We start from the raw sequence: 27,355 nt of genomic DNA on the forward strand, positions 1-27,355 counted from the left end.
TCAAGAGCTCTGGATGGAGAGGCGTGGGCATCAAGAGCTCTGGATGGAGAGGCGTGGGCATCAAGAGCTCTGGATGGAGAGGCGTGGGCATCAAGAGCTCTGGATGGAGAGGCGTGGGCATCAAGAGCTCTGGATGGAGAGGCGTGGGCATCAAGAGCTCTGGATGGAAAGGCGTGGGCATCAAGAGCTCTGGATGGAGAGGCGTGGGCATCAAGAGCTCTGGATGGAGTGGCGTGGGCATCAAGAGCTCTGGATGGAGAGGCGTGGGCATCAAGAGCTCTGGATGGAGAGGCGTGGGCATCAAGAGCTCTGGATGGAGAGGCGTGGGCATCAAGAGCTCTGGATGGAGAGGCGTGGGCATCAAGAGTGCTAGGCGGGGAAGCATTTAAATTAAGAGTTCTAGGTGGAGAAGCATAGGTTGTAAGAGCTCGAGAGAATGATTTAAATTAAGAGCTTTAGGTGAAGAGGCATAGTAAGAACAACTCTAGATGGAAAAGCATGGACACAGACAGGAATGGGAATCAGAACTCTAGGTGGAGAGGCATGGACCTCAAGAGCTCTGGATGGAGGGGCATAGAGATCATGAGCTCTGGATGGAGGGGAATAGAGATCAAAAGTGCTAGGTGGAGAGGCATGGACATAAAGATCTCTGGGTAGAGGCGTGGAAAAAAGGGCTCTAGGTGAACATGCGTGGACATCAAGAGCTCTGGATGGAGGGGCATGGAAATCAAGTGCTGTGGCTAGAGAGGCATGGAAATCAAAAGCTTTGGGTGGAAAGGCATGGTAATCAAGAGCTCTAGGTGAAGAGGCATGGAAATAAAGTTCTCAGAGTGGAGAGGCATGGTAATAAAGCTCTCTGGGTGGAGAGAAATTGAAATCAAGTGCTGTGGCTAGAGAGGCATGGAAATCAAGTGCTCTAGGTGAAGAGGCATGGAAATAAAGTTCTCGGAGTGGAGCGGCATGGTAATAAAGCTCTCTGGGTGGAGAGAAATTGAAATCAAGTGCTGTGGCTAGAGAGGCATGGACATATGCAACTTTGAGGAGAGAAGCAGCGAAATCAAGAGCTCGGGGTTGGGCAATGCAGATGGTAGGAGCTCAAGAAACAATATGGAAATGGGGATCCTGTGATGAAATCTCAGGACAGAAAAATCCCACAAATCCAAAAGTCTGGGTGGAAGGTCAGGATGTAGCGATCTGCAGATCAGAAGACTGGAATGCAGACATGAAAATTGGAAGCATCGAGAGAGATGCAAATCAGGATCTCTGGATGGAGATCCATGGACATCAAGAGCTCAAGGTGGAGACACATGGACACTGGGAGCTCCAGATGCAGAGATCTAGAAATCCAGCATTCGTGATGGGGAGAAGTGACCACCAGAAGCTCAGGAAGGAGGGAATTCTGGAGATTGATACAGGAATACCTGGAGACTGAAAGCTCAAGAGAGTCAGAAAAAGTGAAAGTGCTGGTGGGGAGAAATGAAACTTGAGAGCTTGGGATGGAGGCCCATAGAAATTGTGGGTTCAGGAACAAGATGCACACAGATTGAGCACTCATGCAGGAGTGAGGTTTCCATTGAGAATGAGGGGTGCACAGTCATGGAACCCTATGCTGAACACAGAGGCCCAGGATAGAGACAGGAGATTGGGTGCTCAGGATAGACTCAGATAGTGAGGCAAGACCAATGGGTCATTTTGGACAAATGGGGTAATCGAGAATGGGGTTGCAAAGTCAAGTAAGTCAGCACAGGATGTGGACACCCAAACTCGCACGGGTGGAGAGGCCAGGCAATATCAGGTTTGGAGAGGAGCAACATACACATTGGGAGTGTGGGCCAAAGGAATGTTGAAACCGATAGGGCGGTATTTAGGAAACGGGAGTGTAGACGGGCCATACATCTGTTTTTCAAAGGGGACATCGGAATGGAAAGCTTTGGAAAGTCGGCTAGGAGCATCGGCAGCTCAGGATGCGGAGTAGGTTTTGAATGGCAACTCTGGATGCCTACCTATGGATGTCGCAAGTCTGGTGCAAAATGAACACAGCCATGATTCGCTCAAGCGGGAGAAGGTTTTGCTCGAGATGGACAGGCTAATAGCCAGCAAGTGAGGCACTTTGAAGAGCAGAGAAATCAGATGTTTGAGAGAGGCATCATCAACAGCTTGGGGAGGCAGGCAGCTACTAATGTGGGGGACTGAAGGGGGCGAGAGAAGGGATACGAATCTGTGGTTTAGGGGGAGCTTACAGATTGTGAAAGGCTCGAGAGACACAGAAACAATAGTTCAAAGGTGTATATTGGTCTTGGTGAACACAGAGCCAGCTGCTCATTAGCATCTGGGGTGGGGTTGGGTGAGGTACAAGGTCAGCAATTAGGGCACAAGGTGTCCGTGAATCAGGAGACGACTTAACTAATCATTCTTTTTCTTTATACATACCTGGAATCCAGATTTGCAATAGTTGTTCTCCCAAAGCTGTAGGCGTTGTTTTCTATGAGAGAGGGAAGGGGAAGGGCAGTGAAAGAGAGGGAGAAACTCGTGAGCTCACTTAGCCATCACAATGTTAGACCACAAGAACAATCTACTTACTTATAGTTTTCCCTGCCAGCACCTACAACACACTCACATGTTAAGTAGACTAGGCCCCTGCTTTCAAGGAAGGATAGCTGGGTTCCCATACAAACTCCACAAGCCCATCCTCAATGTGGAGATTCTAAGAGAAATCAAAACATGCTTCTGGTTTCTTGATGAATAGTAGGAGGGGCAGCCTCCCTCCCCGCCTTTCCAGCTCACCTCTGCACCCCTTCAAATGCATTGACCCATTTCCATCAGTGAAGGTGTGCTTTCAAAGCATGAGAATGTGAGCGACCCAATCTCTTAACCTCCCACTCCCCCACATGTCAATTTCCAGCCCTCCTTGTCCTCAACTATAAACCATCCCCTTCTTGGCCAGAAGTGTGTTGCTTTTTTGTTTTGATCTCTTGTTTTTTTATTACTCATTAAAATCTTGCTATTTTTATTTTCTTCATTTTTAAAATTGCTTACTTTCCCTTTGAAGTTATTTTTAACATTTTTTATTTCCAGAATTCTTTACTTTTACAGTTTTGTTTATGGTGCATTGATCAAGATATCTTCTAGGCCACCCCTTGATCTACTTTAATCAAAACCCAGCGGGGCATTGGGACGGCTTCAATGTCTAATTGAGGCCAAACCTCAGCCCATCTTCCCACTCAGCACTCAACTAAAAATCCTAGCAACTGGATTAAAAACCAACAGTGCACATGGACAAACTGACTCCAAGAACACGATTATTTCCCAAATTGCTCTAGTGAACAGAAGATGAGTTGAGCGACTACTAAAAGGCTAGCCGACATGAATACTGGAGATTTTCGAAAGGTCGAGGTCTAACGGTCAAGCTTCAGGATTAAGGGCCATCTCAATTTAACGTAGCCCTCGATCAGATCAATTAGAATCTCCGGACATCCTAACTATAGTTATAGAAATCTCTGCTTCTTACGTTGTCCTTGTGGTCAACAAACTGGGATATTCCGAAATCCTAGTGTAGCTACAAACCATGGTTATACGAATCGCAGATTCATAAAGCATCCATCAACGAACTCAATCAGAATCTTCTGAAATTGCAGATTAGAAAGCAACTCTAGTTCTAAGGAGCTCCGCTTGCTAAGATCTGGGAAGGTCTGAAATCCCAAACTGGATACCAACCATAGTCATACAGAGCGCAGCTTCATAACCCATCCTGGATCCCGACAGACTGGGATGTTCCGAAATCCTAGACGAGGCACAAACCATGGTTATACGGATATCAGCTTCATTAATTAGCCCCGGGGTAGATAAGGTAAGATCTTTTGACATCCCAGAGTAGATACTATCCATAATTCTAGGAATCTCGTCTTCGTAATTCATGGCCGGCGCAGAAGAACGTGAATGCCCTGAAATCCATAGAGCACTCGCGGGAGCCTAGCAGTCATGTTAACCATTTATCCCTCAGCAAAAGAGTCATAGGTTGACCATCCCTAGCAGGCTCTGCAATGGGGGCCAGCACCTCCTCCAACAGTTTTGCCAGCACGACCGGATGATTGAAAGAGCTTTGCTTTACCACGGTGGGAGTCATTGAGGGAGAGCTGGTCAAATACCCCTCCTCTTACGGAGATGTGGCACCGCCTTCCTGAGCAGCATTGTTCCTCACAGCACGCTGCAAATGCACCAAAGACGCTTAAACCAGTCTGAACACTTCTTCCCAACAAAAAAAAGAAAGGCTCTGCGATGTGGTCGGTGGCAGAACATCACAGACTCGCAACATGGAAGCTGGCTACACTGGCACAAAATCCAGCCGGGGTCTGCAACCTTTGGCAGATAGTTTGGACGACAACTCCCATCACCTCCAGTCAACAGAGTCAATGGTGAGGGAACGTTGGGGCAGAACACCGGATGAGCCACATGTTGCAGGCACCTGATCAACTGTTGTGTTATGTTGATTTATACCGTGCACCACTACTACCCAAGGGCAGTCTCCATGCGCTCACGTGACTCTGCAGGAGAAGAGAGTGGGATGTGTTAGTGGGGATAGGATAATAGGATAGGTTCAGAACTAGGAGGAACTGGCGTCTGTGAGCGTTGTCTTGCATGCGGGAGTTGGTTCCACTCCTTCATTCTTAGGGGCTCTGTCTTTTGGAACTCTATGCTTTATATTGCACCTGTACAATGGAGTCCATTTTCTCCATAACTCTTGTTTGTACTACTGCAGCACACAGCTCCTTAGGGGCAGTGTTGCTGGGGACCCTTAGGGTCCTCCTTTAAGATGATTTTCTTTATCCTAAAGTAACTACAATTCTTAAGGATATCTCTCCTAAAACTTTATAGTCCGAGAGATTGGCATGCACCACCTTCAGTGGGGTGCCAAAGGGATACATAGTATCCCCTTCTCTCTGCTACTGTGGTTTTTAGTCACATAGACAATCACCTCGTTATGGCTGGTGGCAGTGGACGTGTTCTACCAATTATTGTGTAATGTTTATACTGCAGGCTGTGTCCATAGCCCTGGTAGTGAGCAATAAGGGCAGCCAAGTACCAACATGGGGCCTCCCTTCTTTTTTCACCATTTCTAGCATAGTTGTTCTTGGTGAGCCCTTCTTCTACCATTCTGGGAGGGGAAGGCCCGTTTGTGTGTTTTGTCTTTGGCAGGAACTAGTAGGTATCCCCACCTAGGCTCCAGAATGTCTGGGCAGGCAGGAAGTGGGGGAAGGAGTCTTCCACCCCGCCTGTCCTTTGTATGCCAGAGTATCTGAATAGAACCAGCTCCCACTGGGGGTCCGTCTGTCCTGATTGTCCAGCCAAACGCCCCTTTTCTAAATTGCTGAGAGATTGCAGAGGATTGTGTGTAGGAACTGTATAAAAGGTGAGGCTTCTGGAGTGAAAAGCAAGTCGACCACTGGAAGCTGAAGTAACCGAAGAAGACGACCAGGGATGTCTGCAGACCCTTTGCAAGACCGTGAAGTGAGCACTGCTGTCCTGACTGTTTTCTGTGTGCCAGAGGAGCTCCGAAGAGGACGAATCCTTCCCTTTGGCTGGTGGGAACAACTGCGAGTTTCCAGAGCTGCAGAACCCCAATACCTGGAGACTTGCTGCCCATTTCGAGTGCATCGCTGTGGAAAGGCAAAATCCATCCAAATCTTTGCTGAGCCCTCAGGGACACTCCACAGATCCGATCCAACTCATCCAGACCCATTCATCAGAGTGTGGGACTGGAGGAAGCAAAGAAGATTGACCGGGCGAATCAAATATGATCCTGACACAGAGACAACAACTCTGTTTGGAGGTATTAGTAGGGGTCTCTCTTTCCCCCCCGCCCCCCCTTATTCTAAACTCAGCCGCCTACGTACTACAATTACATAAAAATAAAAACAAAATAAAAACGTCCTACTTTTATCTTGCAGCGCAACTGGCTTTGGTGCTCATTACCACATGGAACAGGGACACAACTATTTTGAATTGTAACTTACAATAAGAATTATATTGTCATAAATATAATTATCACGCATAATACTAGACTATCCAAGTTAGGGAAATCTGTCACGCAGTGCGGAACTTTATTCCATCGTTAGGCAATTAACAGTTTAAGGACGTGTTTGCAAGAACTACACCGCTATAGCAAATCGCAAGGATCCGCCACTTCCTTAATCAGACTAGTAACCTAGCAACGGGGGTCACGTGAACATGTCACCTGACCATCAACCCGGGCCGGTTACTATGGGAACTAATATTCACTGCCGATGCATTCCGTTTCTTTGCAGACATTCGCCATTGTGCATGCACTGAATCAAGCTCCTGCCGGTAAGACCATTAGATACTATACCAAGATTAGCCAATGTAGCACGTGTTTATAGGAGAAACGTTCATGACACGCCCATTACCATTATTCGATCTCTTTAGATTACGCCTAACATTGAAAGAAGAGACCAGAACCTATCTGCAACGCTGCAACAGCGGCACGCCACGCTATTACCAAGCACGGCTAAAACGTGACTCAGGCAAAATGCCCAGTCACTAAATTCTAAGCGACCCAGCATCACCTTTATCTAAATTTAAACAACTATAGGAGCATATGTAGTAACTATTGCATTTTGTGCTTACAGTATTACAGCTTATCAATTTGAAAGATACGGCATCAGTATAAAAAGGTGTTCATGAACTAATCTTCGTCCACGCACTACTTTGATCTATCAAACCATTGATTACAAAATAGACAAGTCATAGTACTAGAGGTATGTTTATAATTATGCATGTCTATACCTTATTTTCATCTTGCAACTATCTGAATAAATGCTTTAACAATTACAGCAGTAATACGGTACATGGCGTACAACCTTGTCGGTAGCATATCTAATCAGTGTGGTATTCATCATATGCACTTGCATTTTTCTTTTTGGACAAGCCGATGATTGGCTATAGGATATGTTCATAATGATCAAAGTTGTCTGTTATCGATGTTTATATATATCTGACGTTTTTATTTTTTCTCTCCTTTGTGTCTGTGTCTGTGTTTTTTGTTTTTACTCTCTCCCTCCTCGGGTTGTTTGGGTACTTAGTAGCTGACAATAAGCTACACATTTAAATATTTCAGTTTAGTTGTTGGAACCTTATTTTCACGCCCTGAGGACGACCTTTTGAGGTTGAAACACGTGTTGGCGCTTTCAAGTGCAATGGTGCTATAAATTGCAACTTAATATCATGCAGAGTAGAAACTAGTTTACTCTCTTACACAAAGGTGACTAAATATTTTCAATCGACGTTTTCAAGTGCAAATGTTGTTACTAATTGCAACTGAGAATCATGCAGAGAAAAAACAGTTTTCTTTCTAATACAATCATGATTAAATGTGTTTGTGTTTATATATATAAAAATAATTCATGCGATTCACCCTTATGTGACCTACCTATCTTGTATGATCAATGTACGTCTAAACTGAACAAAATTGCGAATAAAACAATTTTGATGAATATAGTTGTGACTATTTATGTATATATCCCCCTTTTTTGACTAACTCATCACAAAAGCACCCTCAAGTATGTGTTCATCATTCAGGTGATAGTGGAAGATCACCTTACTAACCACACGACTGCAGCTATTTCCTAAATAAAAATAAAAATATATACCAGCCCCAACACCAACACCTTAAGACCTGCGCTTTCCTGGCACGGGCTTGAGCTTCCACAAATCTTAATTTTCTATTCTCAAAGGGGACCTGCACATTTCAGGAGTGGCCGGGCAGGCGCGCAACGATGCGCTGTCCAGCCTGCTTGCGTACATTAGTGTCGGGACTGTTCCCAACAGGCGCGCAGGGATAACTCATTTCTGCGCACGAAAGAGCGCATCCCGTTTGTGAATTCGAGATGCACTTTCAAATGCGCTGAAACGCTCCCTCATTTGCGCAAATGGGGGGAAGATGCGCTCATTCAAATGCCCTTTGTGAAGTGGGCTTCCTAGCGCATCTCCGCGCTTGCGCCCCAAAAAGGTTTTGAGAGTCTGGCCCTATATATTTAACCCCTCATTCATGATCAAGGGTCCCCAAAGGAGCAGGACTGGGGTCTTCCTGCCTTGGCACGCCTTGTTTAACGTGCAACGAAGTCATTTACCCAGTGGAGTTAGGCACATGCCGCACCGCCAAGTGCTCCTTTGGGGGGCCTCTTAACTGAAGATGCCCACCCCCTGCACTCAGGATTATTTCTGGCCCTAGCAAGCAAGAAGCACCTTTCCTGACCTTACAGCGGTGCAAGCATGCTGCTGCATTATGTGCAGTGTGCAGATTATAATCCTCGCCTTTTAGTGCTTTCAAACAACCTAGATGCCGCTACCAAGAAGTGCCAAGGTCACATAATGAAGTAAACTGGTGGAGCCAGGATTACGTCAGACAGTAGTTACCAAAACTTGGCCACCAGACTGCATATCCCTCTAAGACATGGCTATTGGGCTGCAAGGAAAACACTAGATGGTTCCATCAGGGTTGGCTGCTCTGAAAAGAAGTTAGGGTTGGGGCAGAGCCACTCAGGAGCTTGCCAGACATTGAAAGTGCCAAGCCTTTCCAGGAGGGCTGGTTCCCCTCTGTCTAAAAGAGCGCGAGTCCGTGAACCATTGAGACACATGTGCTTATTGGGGTTCCTGGGTGTCTTATCTAAGTCCTTTCGTTGGGGGTGCATGTGGTGCCAGCATTCAGCACCAAGCCATTTCCCATGAAGAACATAGGTGAAATGTACACGTGCATTGGGGGTGCACAGCTCTTGCTTCAACATAAAGCAACTCTTGTTTATCTCTTTTTAGCTTATCTTTGTGTACAAACATTTAGCCCATTTCAAAGGTCCCCCAATATTGGCACATTACAGAGCAGATATGCACGAACATAAAGTGTTCCACTGAGGATCACACAGTGTGATCAATTGCAGGACCCGGGATTCGAAGCAACATCCCCAGCAGAAACCACATTGTCCAGCTTAGTTACTCGCACACCTCCTAAATAGAAGGACCTCCTCTGGAGTGGGTGTTTAGGTCGTTGCTCAAAAGTGTCCTGCAACCGTTGGCTCGGCAAATCTATTGAACCATGATGACGTCCCCATTGACTAGGCTGGCTAGGACCGATGGGAGTTGTAGTTAAGATCCAAGTATAATCACATTTTGCAGACCCCAAACCAAGGCAGCTCGGTGCTCAGGGCTCCGAGACCTCCTGAGGTACTGGTACATTATATAGATGCACTCAATCACTCATGGACAAAAAGCAGCTCTTGTGCAATCACAAAGCGATCGTGATGCAGCCCTGGTGCGATCGTGAAGCAGCCCTGGTGCGATCTTGAAGCAGCCCTGGTGCGATCTTGAAGCAGCCCTGGTGCGATCTTGAAGCAGCCCTGGTGCGATCTTGAAGCAGCCCTGGTGCGATCTTGAAGCCGCCCTGGTGCGATCTTGAAGCAGCCCTGGTGCGATCGTGAAGCAGCCCTGGTGCGATCGTGATGCAGCCCTGGTGCGATCGTGATGCAGCCCTGGTGCGATCGTGATGCAGCCCTGGTGCGATCGTGATGCAGCCCTGGTGCGATCGTGATGCAGCCCTGGTGCGATCGTGATGCAGCCCTGGTGCACTCGTGAAGCAGCCCTGGTGAGATCGTGATGCAGCCCTGGTGCGATCGTGATGCAGCCCTGGTGCGATCGTGATGCAGCCCTGGTGCGATCTTGAAGCAGCTCTGGTGCGATCTTGAAGCAGCTCTGGTGCACTCGTGAAGCAGCTCTGGTGAGATGGTGATGCAGCCCTGGTGCGATCGTGATGCAGCCCTGGTGCGATCGTGAAGCAGCCCTGGTGCGATCGTGAAGCAGCCCTGGTGCGATCGTGAAGCAGCCCTGGTGCGATCGTGAAGCAGCCCTGGTGCACTCGTGAAGCAGCTCTGGTGCACTCGTGAAGCAGCTCTGGTGAGATGGTGAAGCAGAGCTGGTATTATATAAGTCATTTATAACACGCCTGTACACAAGTGTTTCTAGAAGCCATCATGTAGCAGCTGTGATGTGCAATGCCTCGTTAAAACAATGGGGCTACTTTCGTTTATTTTGGCAAAAATGTCACAATTGCTTTTAACCACAAATTCTTACAAAATGAAAACCCAACAAGGTACATTGGCGATTCCTATTTTAATAACGTGCAATTCAACCACCAAGGACAGGAGAAAGCCAGGCCCTACATCTACCCTCTGCTCCAGCGCAATCAGGTGTTTAGTGATCGGCTTAGTTCAAGAATCCTCTGCAGGCATTAATCTAGAGTTAATGAATGGCTCCCCGTTCCCCTTCTACAGCCTGGATCCGCAACAGCGCGAGAGCTCAGCAGGCGGGTAAAGGGTGGGGGTATCGCAGCTCCGGGCTGCAAGTGCCGCTTATCTCGCAGGCGCAGCTCATGTCCATTTATCGTTGGGACTAGCGCGTGGGCATCACGTGATGGGCCACGTATCTAATCTTACGTGGGTGCAAGAGCAAACAACTGGACGAAATGTTCTCTTAGGAACGTCTAGAAAACTGTAAATAACGGGCATCATGGAGTCTCTTCAACAGACGGCTGTAACTGACAAATGAACCCCGGATATAACGAGCCCTGGATGGAAAACTGGGTGGGTGGGCCATGGCTGGGCAGACACACGCCTGGCCTTGTAGCAGATGAAACCATGCAGATCTGCCCAAATGCCGTGCATTGTCCATTGGGAACCGAAACATGTCCTGCTAGCCCCCAACACGCCAGCTCAGGGGACTCTTTCAAGGGCTCCCCCGAGCTGGAGTTGTGGGAGAAGGCGTGGCAGGCGGCCTTTTACTGTAAAATGTGCCCACGGTGGCAGAAGCATTTAAATGCGCCCCTCCGCCGCGGGTACTTTTCATAAGAAAAGGCACCATTAGCCCCCCACCATGCCAGCTCGGGGGAGTCTTTCAAGGGATCCCCCGAGCTGGCGTAGTGGCAGGCGCCTCATTGCCATTGAATGCACCCGCAGCGGCGGGCTCACTCAATGACAATGGGGTGCTAACGTGCCCTATTTAACCTCCTCGCCCTGGCGAGGAGGTTCAATTTTTTTTTTTTAAATATAAAAAGTTGCCCATACTGGCCCCGCCCCCTTCCGCCCTGCGTTAACCAGGGGCGCGCGGTGGGCGAGGGCGCTATTTTGCCCAGGGCGCTGCTGCCCTTAAGGCTGGCCCTGACTGCCCTACCCAAATTCTTCCGAGCTAGATAGCGTATTAACTGAAGTAGTCTTGGCCCACTTCTGCACATGCAAAGCCCTTTCTTTTCAGTGTGTGTGCAGCGCTGAAACAAACACCACAGTGCTATATAGAAGACCTAAGTGCATGCATGAGCCAACCAGTGCACCGGGCCTGGCTTCTGTGGGTGCGCTGGTGACCCTAAGGATGTGTTTCAGCGTGGCTGTGTTGGCTGTCTCCACGACGATCAGTCTGGCTTCAGAGCTGCCAGAAGCAAGGAAACTGCTCTCCCAAACATCCATGAAGACCTGCTCTCCAACCTTGAATCCAACACCCCCTGTGTCCTCATCTTATTTGATCTCTCCTCTGCCTTTGACACAGTCAACCATGCCATCCTGCTCAATCGTCTCTGTGATAACCTGGGTATCACTGATCAGGCCCTGGCTTGGCCGACTTCTTTCCTCTCCATTCGACCCTCCCAGGTCCACCTTGGGTCCTTCCTCTCCTCGATCTCTTCCTGTGGTGTTCCGCAGGGGTCTAACCTCTCTCCCTGGCTGTTTAACCAATACCTGGCACTTCTTGCCCATCACATTGCTGCTCTCTGCCTCAACTTTCTGTGCTATGCGGATGAGACAACTCATTTTCAGGCTCCCTTCCGGCACTTCTACTTTGCTCATCTCTGACTGTCTGTCTGCTATCCAGGAGTGGTGTGCCACCAATGATCTCTGCCTTAATGCCAATAAGACCGAGATTCTCATCATCGGCATACCTGCTCACTCCTTTCGTGTCGCTCTCTGGCTGGCCTCTCTTGGCCCTCCTCCTGCTCCCACCTGCGAGGCTAAAAACCGTGGGGTCATCTTCGACTCCACAGTTTCCTGCTCTCCTCACGTCTCTGATGTCTCTAAGATGTCACACTACCAGCTACACCTTCTCAGAGGTATTCTTCCTTTCCTCTCCTTCCCCCAGAAGCTCACTGTCTCCAGAGCACCGGTTCTCTCCCGGCTGGACTACTGCAACAGCCTCCTAAATCTGCCTGTCTCTACTCTCCGCCCTCTGCAACTCATCCAGCACAGGACTGCAAGACTTGTCCTTGGCCTCAAGCCCAGGGATTTTTTTTTTCGCCAGGACTGAAATCTCTGCACTGGCTCCCAGTGGCGGCAAGCACACTCTGCATTGTCCACAAGGCATTCTGAGGCCTGCGGCCTCAATACCTTCAACTTTCTCTTCCTAAATATCTTTCTTCTCAAGCTCTTCGCTCATCCGCCTCCACTTCCCTCAGGGTCAGTCGCTCCTCCAAGCAACGAGTTGGTGGTAGATCTCTTTTTTCTGCTGGGGCCTCCCTCTGGAACAGCCTCCCTGCCTCTCTGAAACTTGAGGAGAACCATCTCCGGTTCCGGAAGCACTTAAGAACTTCCTCTTTGGTGCCGATATCTCTCCTACGCTCCCCTACTGATCTCCTGGCTGAAACGGAAACTGCACTGGTTACCTGGCTACCCTCTGATCTTGGGCGCGGGTCCCCTACCCGCCAGTTGCACACCTGCACTTCCCCCTGAAAACCCTTGCGCTCCGGAATGTATCTGTATCCTTACAGCCCCCTACCAGCACTTGCCACCTGATGTCTGCACTTATCCTTGCACTTGCCACCAGCTGGCTGCACTTTTCATTTATTGTCTTTATTTATTTTACTGTACTGCACTGCCCCCTCCCCCCCTGCACTTGCACAATCTCAATGTCAATGTCACCTGGTCTAGTAAGATCGTTGTCTCCGTCTTCCCTCTGTTCCCCCTCCCTTGCCTGGTCGTGACTTGAAACACTTGTGTATAGGCACGTTATAAATGACATATGATATCCTTCGGGGGCTTGCTTCAATACAGCAATGCCCTAGTCTCTAAGGAACGATCCAGAGTCCAGTCCATTAAGACTAAGGAGCCACTGGGTCTGAAGCGTCCATCTGGCCATCACCGCCGGTTGTCTGTAGGTAGAAGTCATCATATTGGGAGTTCAAGGTTCCCTTGCATGGAAGGTTCTCAACTAGACATACGCGGCTGGACAACTTCTTTGGATCGTGGCCCTCAATAGATTCAGAACAGTTTCTTCAAACCAAAATCAGTAGCTGAGCCTGTATTTTTAAAAGGCACCTACTCCAGCAATATATTTTATTTAGCAACCCATCCAGTTTCCTCGTAAAGCATTAATGATAAGTGCTGGCATTAAATAACAATGGAGAACATTATTCATGGATTAATGGGGAATCGGGTACTGGCCAACAGGAGAGCCATTATTTGTGGATTAATGATGTTGTGGGAATTAGGTAGTATAAGAGAAACCTTATTGGTGATTTAACGATGGACGGAGTATTGGATAATCTAAGGGAGGCATTATTCACAGACTAGTGATGTGCAGGGCATTGGATAATCTAAAAGAGGCATTATTCACAGACTAATCCTGTGCAGGGCATTGGATAATCTAAGGGAGGAATTATTCACAGACTAGTGATGTGCAGGGTATTGGATAATCTAAGGGAGGAATTATTCACAGACTAGTGATGTGCAGGGTATTGGATAATCTAAAAGAGGCATTATTCACAGACTAATCCTGTGCAGGGCATTGGATAATCTAAAGGAGGCATTATTCACAGACTAATCCTGTGCAGGGCATTGGATAATCTAAGGGAGGAATTATTCACAGACTAGTGATGTGCAGGGTATTGGATAATCTAAGGGAGGAATTATTCACAGACTAGTGATGTGCAGGGCATTGGATAATCTAAAAGAGGCATTATTCACAGACTAATCCTGTGCAGGGCATTGGATAATCTAAAAGAGGCATTATTCACAGACTAATCCTGTGCAGGGCATTGGATAATCTAAAAGAGGCATTATTCACAGACTAATCCTGTGCAGGGCATTGGATAATCGAAAGGAGGCATTATTCACAGACTAATCCTGTGCAGGGCATTGGATAATCTAAGGGAGGAATTATTCACAGACTAGTGATGTGCAGGGTATTGGATAATCTAAGGGAGGAATTATTCACAGACTAATCCTGTGCAGGGCATTGGATAATCTGAGGGAGGCATTATTCATAGACTAGTTTTGTGCAGGGTATTGGATAATTTTAGAGAGGCATCATTGATAGGCTAATGTGCAGGGCATTGGATAATCTAAAGGAGGAATTATTCACAGACTAATCCTGTGCAGGGCATTGGATAATCTAAAAGAGGCATTATTCACAGACTAATCCTGTGCAGAGCATTGGATAATCTAAAAGAGGCATTATTCACAGACTAATCCTGTGCAGGGCATTGGATAATCTAAAAGAGGCATTATTCACAGACTAATCCTGTGCAGAGCATTGGATAATCTAAGGGATGCATTATTCATAGAGTAGTGATGTGCAGGGTATTGGGTAATTTTAGAGAGGCATTATTGATAGGCTAATGTGCAGGGCATTGGATAATCTAAAGGAGGCATTATTCACAGACTAATCCTGTGCAGGGCATTGGATAATCTAAGGGAGGCATTATTCACAGACTAATCCTGTGCAGGGCATTGGATAATCTGGAGGGAGGCATTATTCATAGGCTAATGTGCAGGGCATTGGATAATCTAAGGGAGGCATTATTCACAGACTAATCCTGTGCAGGGCATTGGATAATCTGAGGGAGGCATTATTCATAGATTTATGTGCAGGGCATTGGATAATCTAAGGGAGGCATTATTCACAGACTAATCCTGTGCAGGGCATTGGATAATCTGAGGGAGGCATTAGTCAGATTTATCCTGTGCAGGGCATTGGATAACCTGAGGGAGGCATTATTCATAGAGCAGTGATGTGCAGGGTATTGGGTAATTTTAGAGAGGCATTATTGATAGGCTAATGTGCAGGGCATTGGATAATCTAAAGGAGGCATTATTCACAGACTAATCCTGTGCAGGGCATTGGATAATCTAAGGGAGGCATTATTCACAGACTAATCCTGTGCAGGGCATTGGATAATCTGAGGGAGGCATTATTCATAGATTTATGTGCAGGCCATTGGATAATCTAAGGGAGGCATTATTCACAGACTAATCCTGTGCAGGGCATTGGATAATCTGAGGGAAGCATTAGTCATAGATTTATCCTGTGCAGGGCATTGGATAACCTGAGGGAGGCATTATTCACAGACTAGTGATGTGCAGGGCATTGGATAATCTGAGGGAGGCATTATTCATAGACTAATCCTGTGCAGGGCATTGGATAATCTAAGGGAGGAATTATTCACAGACTAGTGATGTGCAGGGCATTGGATAATCTAAGGGAGGGATTAGTCATAGACTAGTCATGTTCAGTGCATTGGATAATCAGAGGAAGGTATAACTGTGCGGTGCATTGGATAATCTAATGATGGCATTCTACATAGATTAATAAACCACTGGGCATTGGAAACCTCGGGAAGTTGTTAATGATGAATGACCACGGTGGGTATTGGAAATGCTAAGTAAGGGAAGCATTATGCAACCTTGGAGAGCCAACAATCTAAGACGTTTACCAGCAACACAATTCCCACAGAGAGCACTTTGGCTCACCTCAGAGGTCCCCATAGAAGTTGACCAGCAGCACAATTCCCACACAGAGCACTTTGGCTTACCTAAGAGATCCCCTGAGAAGTTGACCAGCAGCACGATTCCCACACAGAGCACTTTGGCTTACCTAGGAGATCCCCTGAGAAGTTGACCAGCAGCACGATTCCCACACAGAGCACTTTGGCTTACCTAGGAGATCCCCTGAGAAGTTGACCAGCAGCACAATTCCCACACAGAGCACTTTGTCTTACCTAGGAGATCCCCTGAGAAGTTAAAGGCAAAATTCCCACACAGAGCACTTTGGCTTACCTAGGAGATCCCCTGAGAAGTTAAAGGCACAATTCCCACACAGAGCACTTTGGCTTACCTAGGAGATCCCCTGAGAAGTTGACTGGCAACACGATTCCCACGGAGAGGACGCCCACTGCCACCAGCAGGCCGATGATGTGACGCTGGAAGGAGAGGTAATGCACAGCATCCGCCCCACACTTCTCTCGGATTTCATCATCTCTGCAAGGCAGTAGGAAGACAGAGCAAGAGTGAGTGCTTCATGGTGGGAGGAACAGGGTGAGCAGAAGGGTATATAAGAGAGGAGAGGGCAATGACCGGTGGCTGGGAAGAAGGACTGGAAGAAAGAACAGAGCGGGATGAGTGATGTAAAGGAGGCAGAGATCCCAAGGAAAAGCTAGGGGAAAATGAAGGCCAGAAGTGGTGATGGTGAGGAAAGAGAGGAAAGACTAACTGCAGTGGAAGCAACAGTAAAAGGGCGTGTAGTGTTGAGGCGGGGCATGCTGTGCCACAATGTGCTAAGGAACACCGTCGCAAGAGAAAGTGACCGGTTACTACTTACATGCGTTCATGAACGTCTTAAGATCTTGTGATCCCCTCTCTCCTCCTGCTACTTGTTTCTTTGTATCCACTCTACCCTTAACAAAGCCCTTTCTAAATCTGGTCTCCCCTTAAATCCCACCCCCAGGCTTTGGGAAATCTACCACCAAGCCTACTCCAACTGCAGCAGAAACCATCCACACCACCTCCTTCACGCCCACCGCCCTCAGCATAACGTGGACATGGTGCAGCTAATGCGGGAAACCTGGCCCGCCACATATTCCCGGCCAGCGAAGATTGCAAAGTGCTGCTTACTTTATCCGGAAGATGGCCGTCAGCCAGGAGCAGAATCCCTGTGAGGAGAGAAGAGAGTGGGTCAGGTCCTGCAAGACAAGCTCCCGCCATAGGCTCCCGCCATAGGCACGTGCATCGTGCATCGATAACACCAGCCAAAAGCACCACTCTCCCCAAAGCGACAAGCCGCTCCGCTCATACCACCTGCAACAGAAGTTCCCCATTTAGTGGCCTGGGGACACTATGCTGGGTTGTATTGGCCCACAAGAACAGCTCTTGCCACAGTAGCTTGCAGGCAGTGCAGCTCACACTGCCAACCACAAAAGCACACACTGCCCAGAAGAACAGCTCCCACCAATGTCACTCACACTGTGTTTCGTTTGAAAGGGATTTACACAATGCTCAGCTTACTGTGCCCAGAAGAATGGCCCCCCACAACAGAGCTCCCAGAAGCCACAAGAAGAGAGCCTGCCACCGACTGACTGGTGCTCAGCTCCCATCACACCCAAGAACCGCTTCCGTCTAAGGGACTAGAATTGCTCCCAACTCGCCACAATAACAGAGGGAGCCCCTGTACCTTACCTTCTCACAAGAACCACTCCGCCCACAAAAAAAAGGCCTTTCCCCTGCTCCACGGGGCCGGAAGTGGTAACATCACACTCACCCAACCCTCCACAAAAGTCGCCTCCCAGCACAGCAACATTACACTTCGCTCAAACTGCCCACAAGAACAAGTCCAGCCCACAACACTAGACACAAAAAACAAACACACCCACCGCAGTGGCTCACACTGCAAACTCATCAGAGCGCCCACAACCACAATAAAATATCTCCTGCCACGTGGACCTGCATTACAGTAGGCTAACAGCAGCACCTCACCCAGCCAGGTAGCCTAGCTTCAGACCCAAGGGGCGCCTTAGGGCCCATATTATGACAACGGTTGCATCTTTTTTATTTGAAAGGAGCGTATTTCGGCGAGAGTGGGCCATCTTCACACCCACTCCTGCTGCTGCCGCTTTGATGAAGATTGGGGGTGGTCATGGGCGTAATTATCGAGGGGGGACAAGGATGCGTTCGTCCCCCCCCCAATTTATGTGGTACGCCATTTTGTCCCAATCATTTGGCAGTGGCCCCTTTCATTTAGATGTCATGTCCCCCACCACCCCCCAGCATTTTCAGCAAAGTTACTCCACTGGGGTTGGCATTTTGGACTGAAACATTCCACGATTTATTTTCTCATTTTTAGAGACCACAGCCAATTGAAAATCTGAGCAGCAAACATAAATTGGGTGTAAAATGCATCTGGGATTGTTTGAGAAATGGCTGTGCTGGACTGAAGGAGAAGACGAGACTCACCCACTTTCTCTTAAATGTCCACCCTCTCCAACAAACCCCCCAAACCCCCCCTGTTCTAAAATTCTGGGACAGGGTAGTCTTCCAGCGCCTCATTTACCACCTGGATGCCAACTGACACTTTCACATCTGGGCTCCGCACCAGGCCCGCCAAGGAAAGGGCACTGGCCCTCATCAGCCACTTTCTCACCACTGCTCACCGCTCTGCTGCGTGTTCGACTACCTTCCAACTCACCCGATCCTCCTGGGGAGCCCAGACTCGGTTCTATCCCGGATCGTAGGATCCTTGTCAGACCTGTCACCACCCCATGCGACATAAATTCCTCCAATCCCACCCCCTTCCCAGTGGGGGTCGCCCACTGGCTCTGTTCTGGGCCCGCTACAGACATCTTCTCTTGACAAGGTAGGATAGTGCTCTGCTGTGACAAGTCCACACAGACCATGAAGAATCGTAAGCCAGGACTACACACTCAACCCGAGAGGATGGAGTAATGAGGCTCAAGCCTCGGTATCCAATAATCACAGCAGATGAAATCTATCTTCAAGAAGAGGACGAGAAGGAAGGATAACTCAGGGGCAACGCATTTGTCTTGGAAGCAAGACAACGCAGCGTGACACAGGTTCAATTCCAGATCCTGCGCTTAGAAACCACTCCTGGTATTAAGCACGGTATAAATGAACCATTTTTTTTGTTGTTTTAAGGTGATCTCCTCCCTTGCGTCTCTCACCGCCTCTCCTCTTTCTCTCACCATAGATAACCAGCCGCCCCTGGATGGCACTTCCATGTCTTATGCTCACCTCTTCCAAGACCAAACCTCGCTGCTCATAAGGCTCCAATTTGGATCACGTGATGCCACTTGTCCGTGTGGCAAACAAGGCATCAAATGGTAGTCTGTCAAGCTTTAAATCTGTCCTCTCTAGACTTAATATTAAATCTTACATTTTTTCGTGGATACGGCTCTAAAGCCTGTGTCCGTTCATCCAGGTGAAACTCTGGCTTCCGCGATTCGGGTCGGGCAGCTTGCACAGCGCTCAAGAGAGGACCTTGTTTGCCACACGAACAAGTGGCATCACGTGATCCAAAATTGGGACGCCCCACTGAGAAGTCAGCCGGAAGGGGACACCCACAGGACTCTAAAAGTACCCTACCAAAGTAGAAGGCTCCCTGCAATTCATATCCCAGCAGCATTGAGTATATGATCCAAAGTTGGTACTACCTCCATAAAGTATTATTGGTGATTCTTGCTGAAAGACATCTTCCACCTGATGATGCTATTTGGCTAGACAATAGTCAAGATCTACCTTTATCCTGAAGAAGGTCGTGAAATATCAGGCTAATTGAAAAAAGCCATTGTATGATGACCAAAACATATGTAGATGTTGTAAATAAGCTTAAGTGCTATTTGACTTAATTACATACATACAGTCGATATAGGTGTAAGGCAATGATTTATTGATATGTGTTATAAATAAACAATGTTCATAAAAATAAAAAAGGTGTTGTTTAGGGTTTTGAACAGCCCATTTTTGTATAGAAGTGGTCATTTGATGTGTATGAATGAAAGTTTGAATTTATGGTGGATGAATTGTGTTATGTGTAGTATATATGAACTTATATGCTCTATGAGCAAACAGTGTCAAGAATTTCTAACATTTGATTTTGAATAAATTTGGTGTTCTAATTAGTATAGTTAATTTGTTGTGAAAGTAATTTATCTAACCTCATTCACCAAGGTCCATTTTGTGATTTCTGTACTTCTTACCTGGAGGACCTGTGGTATTACAGGTACCCTTATAATATAACCCAAGTTCTGCAGGGGCAGAGGTTTCCCTCAGGTCAGTCATGGTTTGATCAACCTAAAGTCACTGAAGTATTACAATAAGGACGGAGTGCACTTGTCGCTGGCAGGCATGGATCTGTTCTTTTGGAACTTGTGCACAAAGCTCCTGGAGTTATGAGCAATGACGGGGGGGAAGCCACGGATGGGCATGAGCCCATCCGTGGTGTGGTGGTGTTTTATCAACCAGTGACACTGTAGGACTACTAACGAGCAAGGGTGCTGGAGGTATCCATGAGGGCTCGGCTTGCGCCGGCAGAAAATGGCACTCCTCTAGTCCAGGATCACCTGCAAGGGCAGGCGGGGCGCAGACAATAATGGTTGGGGGGGCATTGGCCTAGAGTGGACTTGGTTGGAAAATGGGGGAAGCAAGGTTTGGAGACGGAGCAGTCGGCCGGTCGCCACACCTGGAGAGAAATTTGCATAAAGTTTGCTTTTTGCAGTGATGTTAAAGCTGTAGTGTTTATTAAAGTGTGATAATAAGTCAGCAGCCTTTTATGCCAACCAAAAGAAGAATGTCTCCATCTGCCTTTTTTCCATAAGAGGGAGGCAAGGGTAGCGAATGGAAAGAGCAAGAATGTTTGAATATCTAATGCCCAGGTTATGTCCAACTGCGCGAAATACAAGAAATGAGTGGCTCTAAAACAGGTGTGCACACTTAGGAATTGCATGAAGCTATCTTCAGGCACATGGTCATTAGTGCAATCAGCAAGTCTGCAACCCATTCACAACCCACACAGAGAAAGCAACCCTTTCCCAGGAAAGGGATAGGCGAGATGCTGCGCTTGTCTCTTGATGCATGCAGAACCAGGAGGAACCGGCGTCTGAGTGTGAGCTCTCTGGATGCGCTTTGTTTTGTGCACTGGGCTTTGTGTGTCCGGAAGGGCGTCGTCCAGTGTTTGAACCGTTTGTTGTCTGATGCGATTGGGTTTGTAGCTTGGTTAGAGAGATGTGCGGGTTGCGTGTTTCAGTGGGTTCATTCACTAGTTGTAGGTGAGGAGTGCGGGTTGTGTGGGAGAGAAGAAGTAGTTCAGAGGTTTTAGGGGGGATCTCTGGTTATTTGTATGTATGTTATCGTTTTCCACTCTGAATTTATCTCCAACATTGATTTCTGTGAGGGACGGGGTGAAGAGGTAACGGGTTGACACTGCAGGAGCGGACGTTGGGAACAAAACAAAATCAAAGTTTCCAACTCCCCCTTCCAAAGTCATCAGGCCTGGCTTTTAGCCAACAGGACATTTGAGGGCTTGCAGGGTGGAAGTGTGGCTGTTTCCATCATAACCATGGGCCTACAAGTCCCAACATGCAAAGAGAATGTACCTTAAAGTCACCACTGGATAAAATGCTTGGGTAAACACAAAGTCAGGTAGGAATTCTGAAAAGGCTGGGCTGAAAAAAGGAGAGCGACAGCACCCCCAATGGTCACTTGTGTCCGCAGTCCTAGTACGAGCTTGCGGGTAGCGAGGCATATGATGGCATTTTTGATTTTTGTTTGCTGGTTTGATTTTTTTATATGCAACACAACAATCATTTAGTTAACATAGTTCCACTTACAATGCTGAACTAGAAGAAACTGAAAACCAAGAAGAGGTTGATTTTGGTACACCCACTTGGCATTGTGGTACAAGAAAATAAGTGGCGTGCGGACAGCTGCCTTTCTCATGCCAAAGGGAGATGCAGTCAATCCAGGTTTGGGTTTATGTCAGGGACTAGCCCATCAAACCACAAAGATCATAACAGCACAAATAAGCACACAAACAATACTCTGAAATATAAAAACAAAATAAACAGTTGAAAACAATAAACTAATCAACTGTAAAAAAAAAAACACAAAACCACCAGCATCTCAACCAGGTCACTATAAAACACTGTTACACACCAAAAGTTTGGTGCGTAATACTGAGCGTGTTTCAAATAATTGACCACAGCAAAAATGATGTGATTGACCAATTTACAACATGCAGGTGCGTCTCCAAAAGATCTAACTGCACTTTCAATTAAAATAAGGAAAGGAGCTGTGAAGCCTTGGTGAGAAGCCAGTCTGCAGCAGAGCATAGCAGCCCAGCACCAGAGTCCTTCCACTGTGTTGTACGTGAAAGGAGGAGTCTATAATTAGCCAGACCCACCGCGGAGCGGTGAAGCAGAGGTGAGAAGCCAGTCTGCAGCAGTCCGCTGCAGACGCGGAGCCGGAGCCGCATGGAGCCTGACATGAGACCGATGAAAACACCTAAACCCACGCGGCTGATGGCGCAGGAGAAAAAGGAAAGGAGCAAGTCGGAGTCCGCCCCGAGGCCTGCAAGCACTTCTTTTGATGGGCCCAGTCCCCCGGCTGAGATGAGCGTGGCCCCAAGGGCTGGAGAGGCTAGCGAGTCAAGACCAGCATCCCTACTCCCTCTAGAGCAGAGGCCCGCAGAGGACTACACAGCCATAAACAGTGCGAATGTGGATGTTAATCAACCGGAGGCAAGAGATCAGAGTCTGGCGTCAGTATCTCTACCTACGACACCTTCCCCTAAGATCCCGGCTCCAACAGAAGACAAAATCACCCAAATATCGACAGCGGAGGAGGCGTTCGGGGTGCATCAGTGTGAGGAATTTACCTCCGCATCGCCCTCCTTAAGCCCCGATGGTCTCGCAGCTGGCAGTCCGCAGTCCACTGGTAAGGCGAGTGGTGTCTGTGCGAGCGCGGTCGGTCGGAAGACGGCGCCCGCATGACGCCAGGCGGAAGTCCAGCGGTGGAGGCGAGCACAAACAAAGTGCCGAAGCGGAGGCGGACCTCGCGAAGCCCGATGTGATTGACAGGAAAGTTGGAAGCAGAGTCTCTGCAGGCAAAAGCCCTGCATGGAGCATAGCAGGGGCCAAGAGGGGAGAAAAAGAGGTGGAACCTCTGGACAACTCACTCCCCAGAGAGGCCACAAAACATCAACACTGCAATAGAGATACAGCTCAAAAGAAACTGGGACATTTAACGGTCGAAACCGAAGAGGAATCGGAATCACAGTCTAGCAGCAACAGTATTCTAATAAGGACAATGATGCATAATATCAGCAAAGAAAATGCTGTCACCCCACAAAGCCAGGGGAAGCGGACAATAAAGACGAAAAGAAGATCAAACAAGATTAAGCCCATTATTGAGATCTGTGGGAGTGAGACGTATTCTGACAACGATATGGACACAGAAGATGAAAAACCCGACAAAGTAGTCACCGATATTGAAAGTAAAGCGGCGGACGAGTCGGAAGACGCAACAAAGGAAACAGATGATAATCAACCAAAGCCCGCAATGACGGAAAAAAGTAAAAAAATACTAAATAGTAAAACCCTGGTGAAATTGTCGAAACAAGGGGCTAAAAAGGCGCCAAACAAAAGATCAGTGAGCAAACAGCTCCTGACGGAACTGAAGGTCAAGAAGGTTATGAGAAGACGTGGTCAACCCGCGCAGGCTGCCAAATCGACTTCTGTCATGCCCATTAAAGGCTTTCTTTACCCAACATCATAAAAGAAAGCTAGTCACAGAAGAAGTATCTGATGCGGAAATGCTTGAAGTAGCACTCGAAACGCCACCAGCCCAAAAGCAGAGAAAAATGGAAATGAACGCCACCGCAAAAGACAAACGGGGGTCGGCGGACTGGGTGTCTCAAGAAAATAAAGAGATCAGCATTAACAAAGTGAAGACAAGCGCAGAAGTTCTAAAGGGAGCTGGGGAGACGGTCTTGAAGGAATCAGAGACAAGGAGTAACTTCAGATTCAAACCTTTAAATCCTCAAATGCTACACCCCAAGAAAGGGGCCCAGGAGATCATATGTGTAATGGAAAGACTGGCGGAGGAAAACAAGGAGGCGGCGTTCTGGCAGAACATACAGCCAGGGAGGCAAATCAGCGCCCTAAGATGCTGACCGAAAGTGAACATCGTTTAGCTTGGACCAAGCCCCATCTGTCCACGGGCCCGTCCAACAAGTCACCCACTAAAACGAGGGAGACGTCCAAAGCCCTCTGGGATAGTGTCCGTATGAATAAAGGGTCAGCAGAGCACCTACCATTATGTGACAGAACTCAAAGTCCCCAACTGGACTGCACACAAATGGATTCTCTAGCTGTAATGAGAAGACAGGAAAAAATCCAATTATCCCCGAAAAAGAGAACTCTAAGCGACATAGCAGCCTCGATGCAGAAAGAATCACCAAATAAGAAACCTGACATGATAGCAACCATGTCCGCAATGTCCATCGTACTAGCGCCCTTCTGCAAGTTATATGAAGCCATAAAAGAGGACGTTAAAGATAACACCGCAATTCTAACAAATATGATAACCAAATTGTCGCATGTTGAAAGCTACATTACAGCAGTAGAGGACAGAGCAAGTAACCAGCAAGTCAATTGGGAAAATAAAATTGAAGCGCTGGAAATAAAGATCGAAAGTATGGGAGCCATAAACAAAAAACTATTGTCACAAATGAACAGTCCGAAACCTAAATGTCAAGAGGCGCAGATACAGCTGAAGAACAAGGGAAACCCCCAGTCAACACCTTCTCCGGACAAAAGTGAAGGCAAACTCCGCCCAATCCCAAAAAAAAACGTCCAAGTGCTACTACTTCAGACAGATGCAAGCAGAAAGCCGAAGAAAGACGAATTCGACCAGTGACCCAGTAGAGATAAACCATACCCTGCCAGCATCGCAAGGAGAGGAGAAACAAGTCGAACCAAAAAAACGGCGGGAGGAAAATGCCACAGCCAGATCGCCTAGAACAGCGGAGGAATTCCTGACCAGTTCCGACTTAATGAACATGTCGCTACATGCAGAAAATGACCTGAGGCACCAGAGATGTATTTAGAACCGGCGAGCGCACCACCCAAATGAATGTTCTTAAGGTGGCTGAAGTAGGGGCAGAAAAAGCTTATGGTCTCAATGATCGTAGCACGCCATCTACGTCAGAGCCAAAGGATTCTAAAGAGGAGGACCACAAGAAGAAACCCAAAGAAAGTAGAACAAGAGGGAGCCCACAAAAACAGAGCCCAAAGACCCGAAAGGGAAAAGCAAAACAGTACAAAAGAGGAGATAAGAGTGTTTAAGTTGGAACAAATGGACACAGAAGGAGGTTATATTCTAGTTATAGAGAAAGCACCAAGCAAAACGAAAAAACACCAGACATGGTTTCTGGATAACACCAAAATTGAAACCGTAAAGAGTATCAAATATCTGGGCGTACAGATGGATAGCTCAGGAACGGATAACACCTTGCAAAGCCAACTGTAGGAGAAAGTCAAACGTTTGACTTCCCAAACAAAAGCAGTGGATAGCAAGTTTGGAAAATGGTCTCCAACTCCGGCAATAACCTTTTATAACACAAAGGTAGTCCCATCGCTCGTGTACGGAACAGAGGCTTCACTGTATATCTCACGCCAGATTTGGACAAAATTGGAAGGTTACGTCTGGAAATCTGTTTTAGGCCTACCAAAATCGACATCCATGCCTGCCATTAGGAGAGAATTGGGCCTTGTGTCCCTAGCGTCTATGGTTGATCAAAGTGCTATGAGGCTGTACAGGAAAATAATCATGTCTGAAACCCTAGGCACATATGACATCATGAGGGAAGAAATGGAATCAGGAAAGTGCAAAGCCCTAAATAAATGGGTAAAGGCCAGAAAAGACGAACTAACACAAATAGCCTGAACAGAAAAAGACCTAAAGGAAAATCCAGACCAAATTAAACGAAAAATGGAAGAGTGGGACTGGATCACCACAGTTGAAAAGGCACTAAAACAAACAATTAACCCACTTACCACCGACTTTCAACAAGCTGAAAAAACTGCAAAACTACTGTCTAAAATTCCCGGACAAAAAACTGAGAAGTGTGTTTATGAAAGCCAGATTTAATCTGTTACCAACGCGGGAGATTATAGCCATTCGAGGAACCAAGAGCGACAAGACTTGTCGCCTATGTGAAAAGGAGGCAGTGACAGAAACACTAAAACATCTAGTGATAGACTGTCCAAAAACCAAAGAAAATAGAATGTCTTATCTTCGGCCGTTGCTTTCGAATGCTTGGTTTTTACAGCCAGAGGACCTGTGGAACAGATTGATCTCAGGTGAAAAAACGAGATGGACTGTGGCAATGGCGAAACTAACAGAATTAGCAGTGGGAAAAATAAACCAGCAAGTGCCCACGGATAATCGGCAGACAAGCGTCAAACCACCCCGGTGATTTGGACAAAGACGGAAATCCTCGAATCCGTTCTCCAACGCTGAATACAAGCACTACAGGATGGTGGATTTGCGGGAAGATGTTCCTCACGCATGAAAAGAGAGTTTGAAGCTTTAATAAAACTCAGTTTTAGATGAGTACAAATCAAATAAATAAAAAAATCATTAAAAAAAATAAGTTAAAGCCACAAGTTTTGGATTTTCTTATAGAGCGGGAATACAAATATCCTCTTTCTGAGTTGGGCAAATATGACCAAGTGTAAGTAGCATTTGGCTTCCAGTGGTGTGTTAGGGTAGCTCGTGGCAGGGTATAAAAAAAACAAAACCACTATTTAAAGTTTTGGTTAAGGGAAAAGCTCACTTGTATCGAGGTAACATTCAAATGCAAAATTCCTTTGCACTCCAGACACCCTCAAGAGTATCCTAGAAGACATCTTTGGCCCTAGAGGATTTGTTCATGTGCCTAACCTGTACAAGCGCGTTTCGTCTCCATTTTGGAACAGCTAGTGATCTGCATTGAGCTATCTCATGGATACTCTAGGCAGAGTTTCCTGGCCATAAACTTTACACTTTTGAGCCATGGCCAAGCCAGGAACCCAGATAAGGCCATGAGATCTTGCGAAACACTCCTACATTCAGTTAAGCATGGTGAATCCCCAAACCCTAGACCAATACATTAATCGCACTTCCTGATCGATCACAAATAAACTAGACCCAAGACATTATGGGGGCGATGCAGTGTGTTAGCTAAACATTCGGGAACCTGGTCATCGCATCACGCTGGGTGGGGCAGATTACCTTCCAATGTCGTGGAGCGAGTGGGATGAGGACATGGATTTATGGCTGTGATGGATGGCACAGATGGATGTCCATGAATTGATCGAAATGTCAGAAGGAGGAAAAAAAAATAAAGTGGCTTGAACGAAAATAACTTTCGGTTTTCTCCCTCCTGCTGACATTTCCTACAACCCTTCCCCTCACCCCCCTTACTTACTTTCAGGCGGCACACTGCTGTGTGCCATCGCCTCTGCCATCCCTCTGTGACACCGGTTCCC

General features: G+C 47.3%; 1 protein-coding gene across 4 annotated transcripts in view; it reads right to left on the reverse strand.

The window, feature by feature from the left end:
* Positions 1–27,355, reverse strand: part of TMEM63B (transmembrane protein 63B) — a 506,581-nt gene that overhangs the window by 172,378 nt on the left and 306,848 nt on the right. For all 4 annotated transcript variants that reach the window (XM_069608789.1, XM_069608792.1, XM_069608790.1 and 1 more), the window contains 3 exons: positions 16,929–16,966; positions 16,153–16,295; positions 2,431–2,482 (listed from right to left, as the gene is read on the reverse strand). In XM_069608789.1, coding sequence (XP_069464890.1) covers positions 2,431–2,482; positions 16,153–16,295; positions 16,929–16,966 — 233 coding nt within the window. The remainder of the gene's footprint in view (positions 1–2,430; positions 2,483–16,152; positions 16,296–16,928; positions 16,967–27,355) is intronic.

This window comes from Ambystoma mexicanum, chromosome 4q (genome assembly GCF_040938575.1).
Source record: "Ambystoma mexicanum isolate Mex_15411 chromosome 4q, UKY_AmexF1_1, whole genome shotgun sequence".
In the NCBI taxonomy this organism is placed as follows: domain Eukaryota; kingdom Metazoa; phylum Chordata; class Amphibia; order Caudata; family Ambystomatidae; genus Ambystoma; species Ambystoma mexicanum.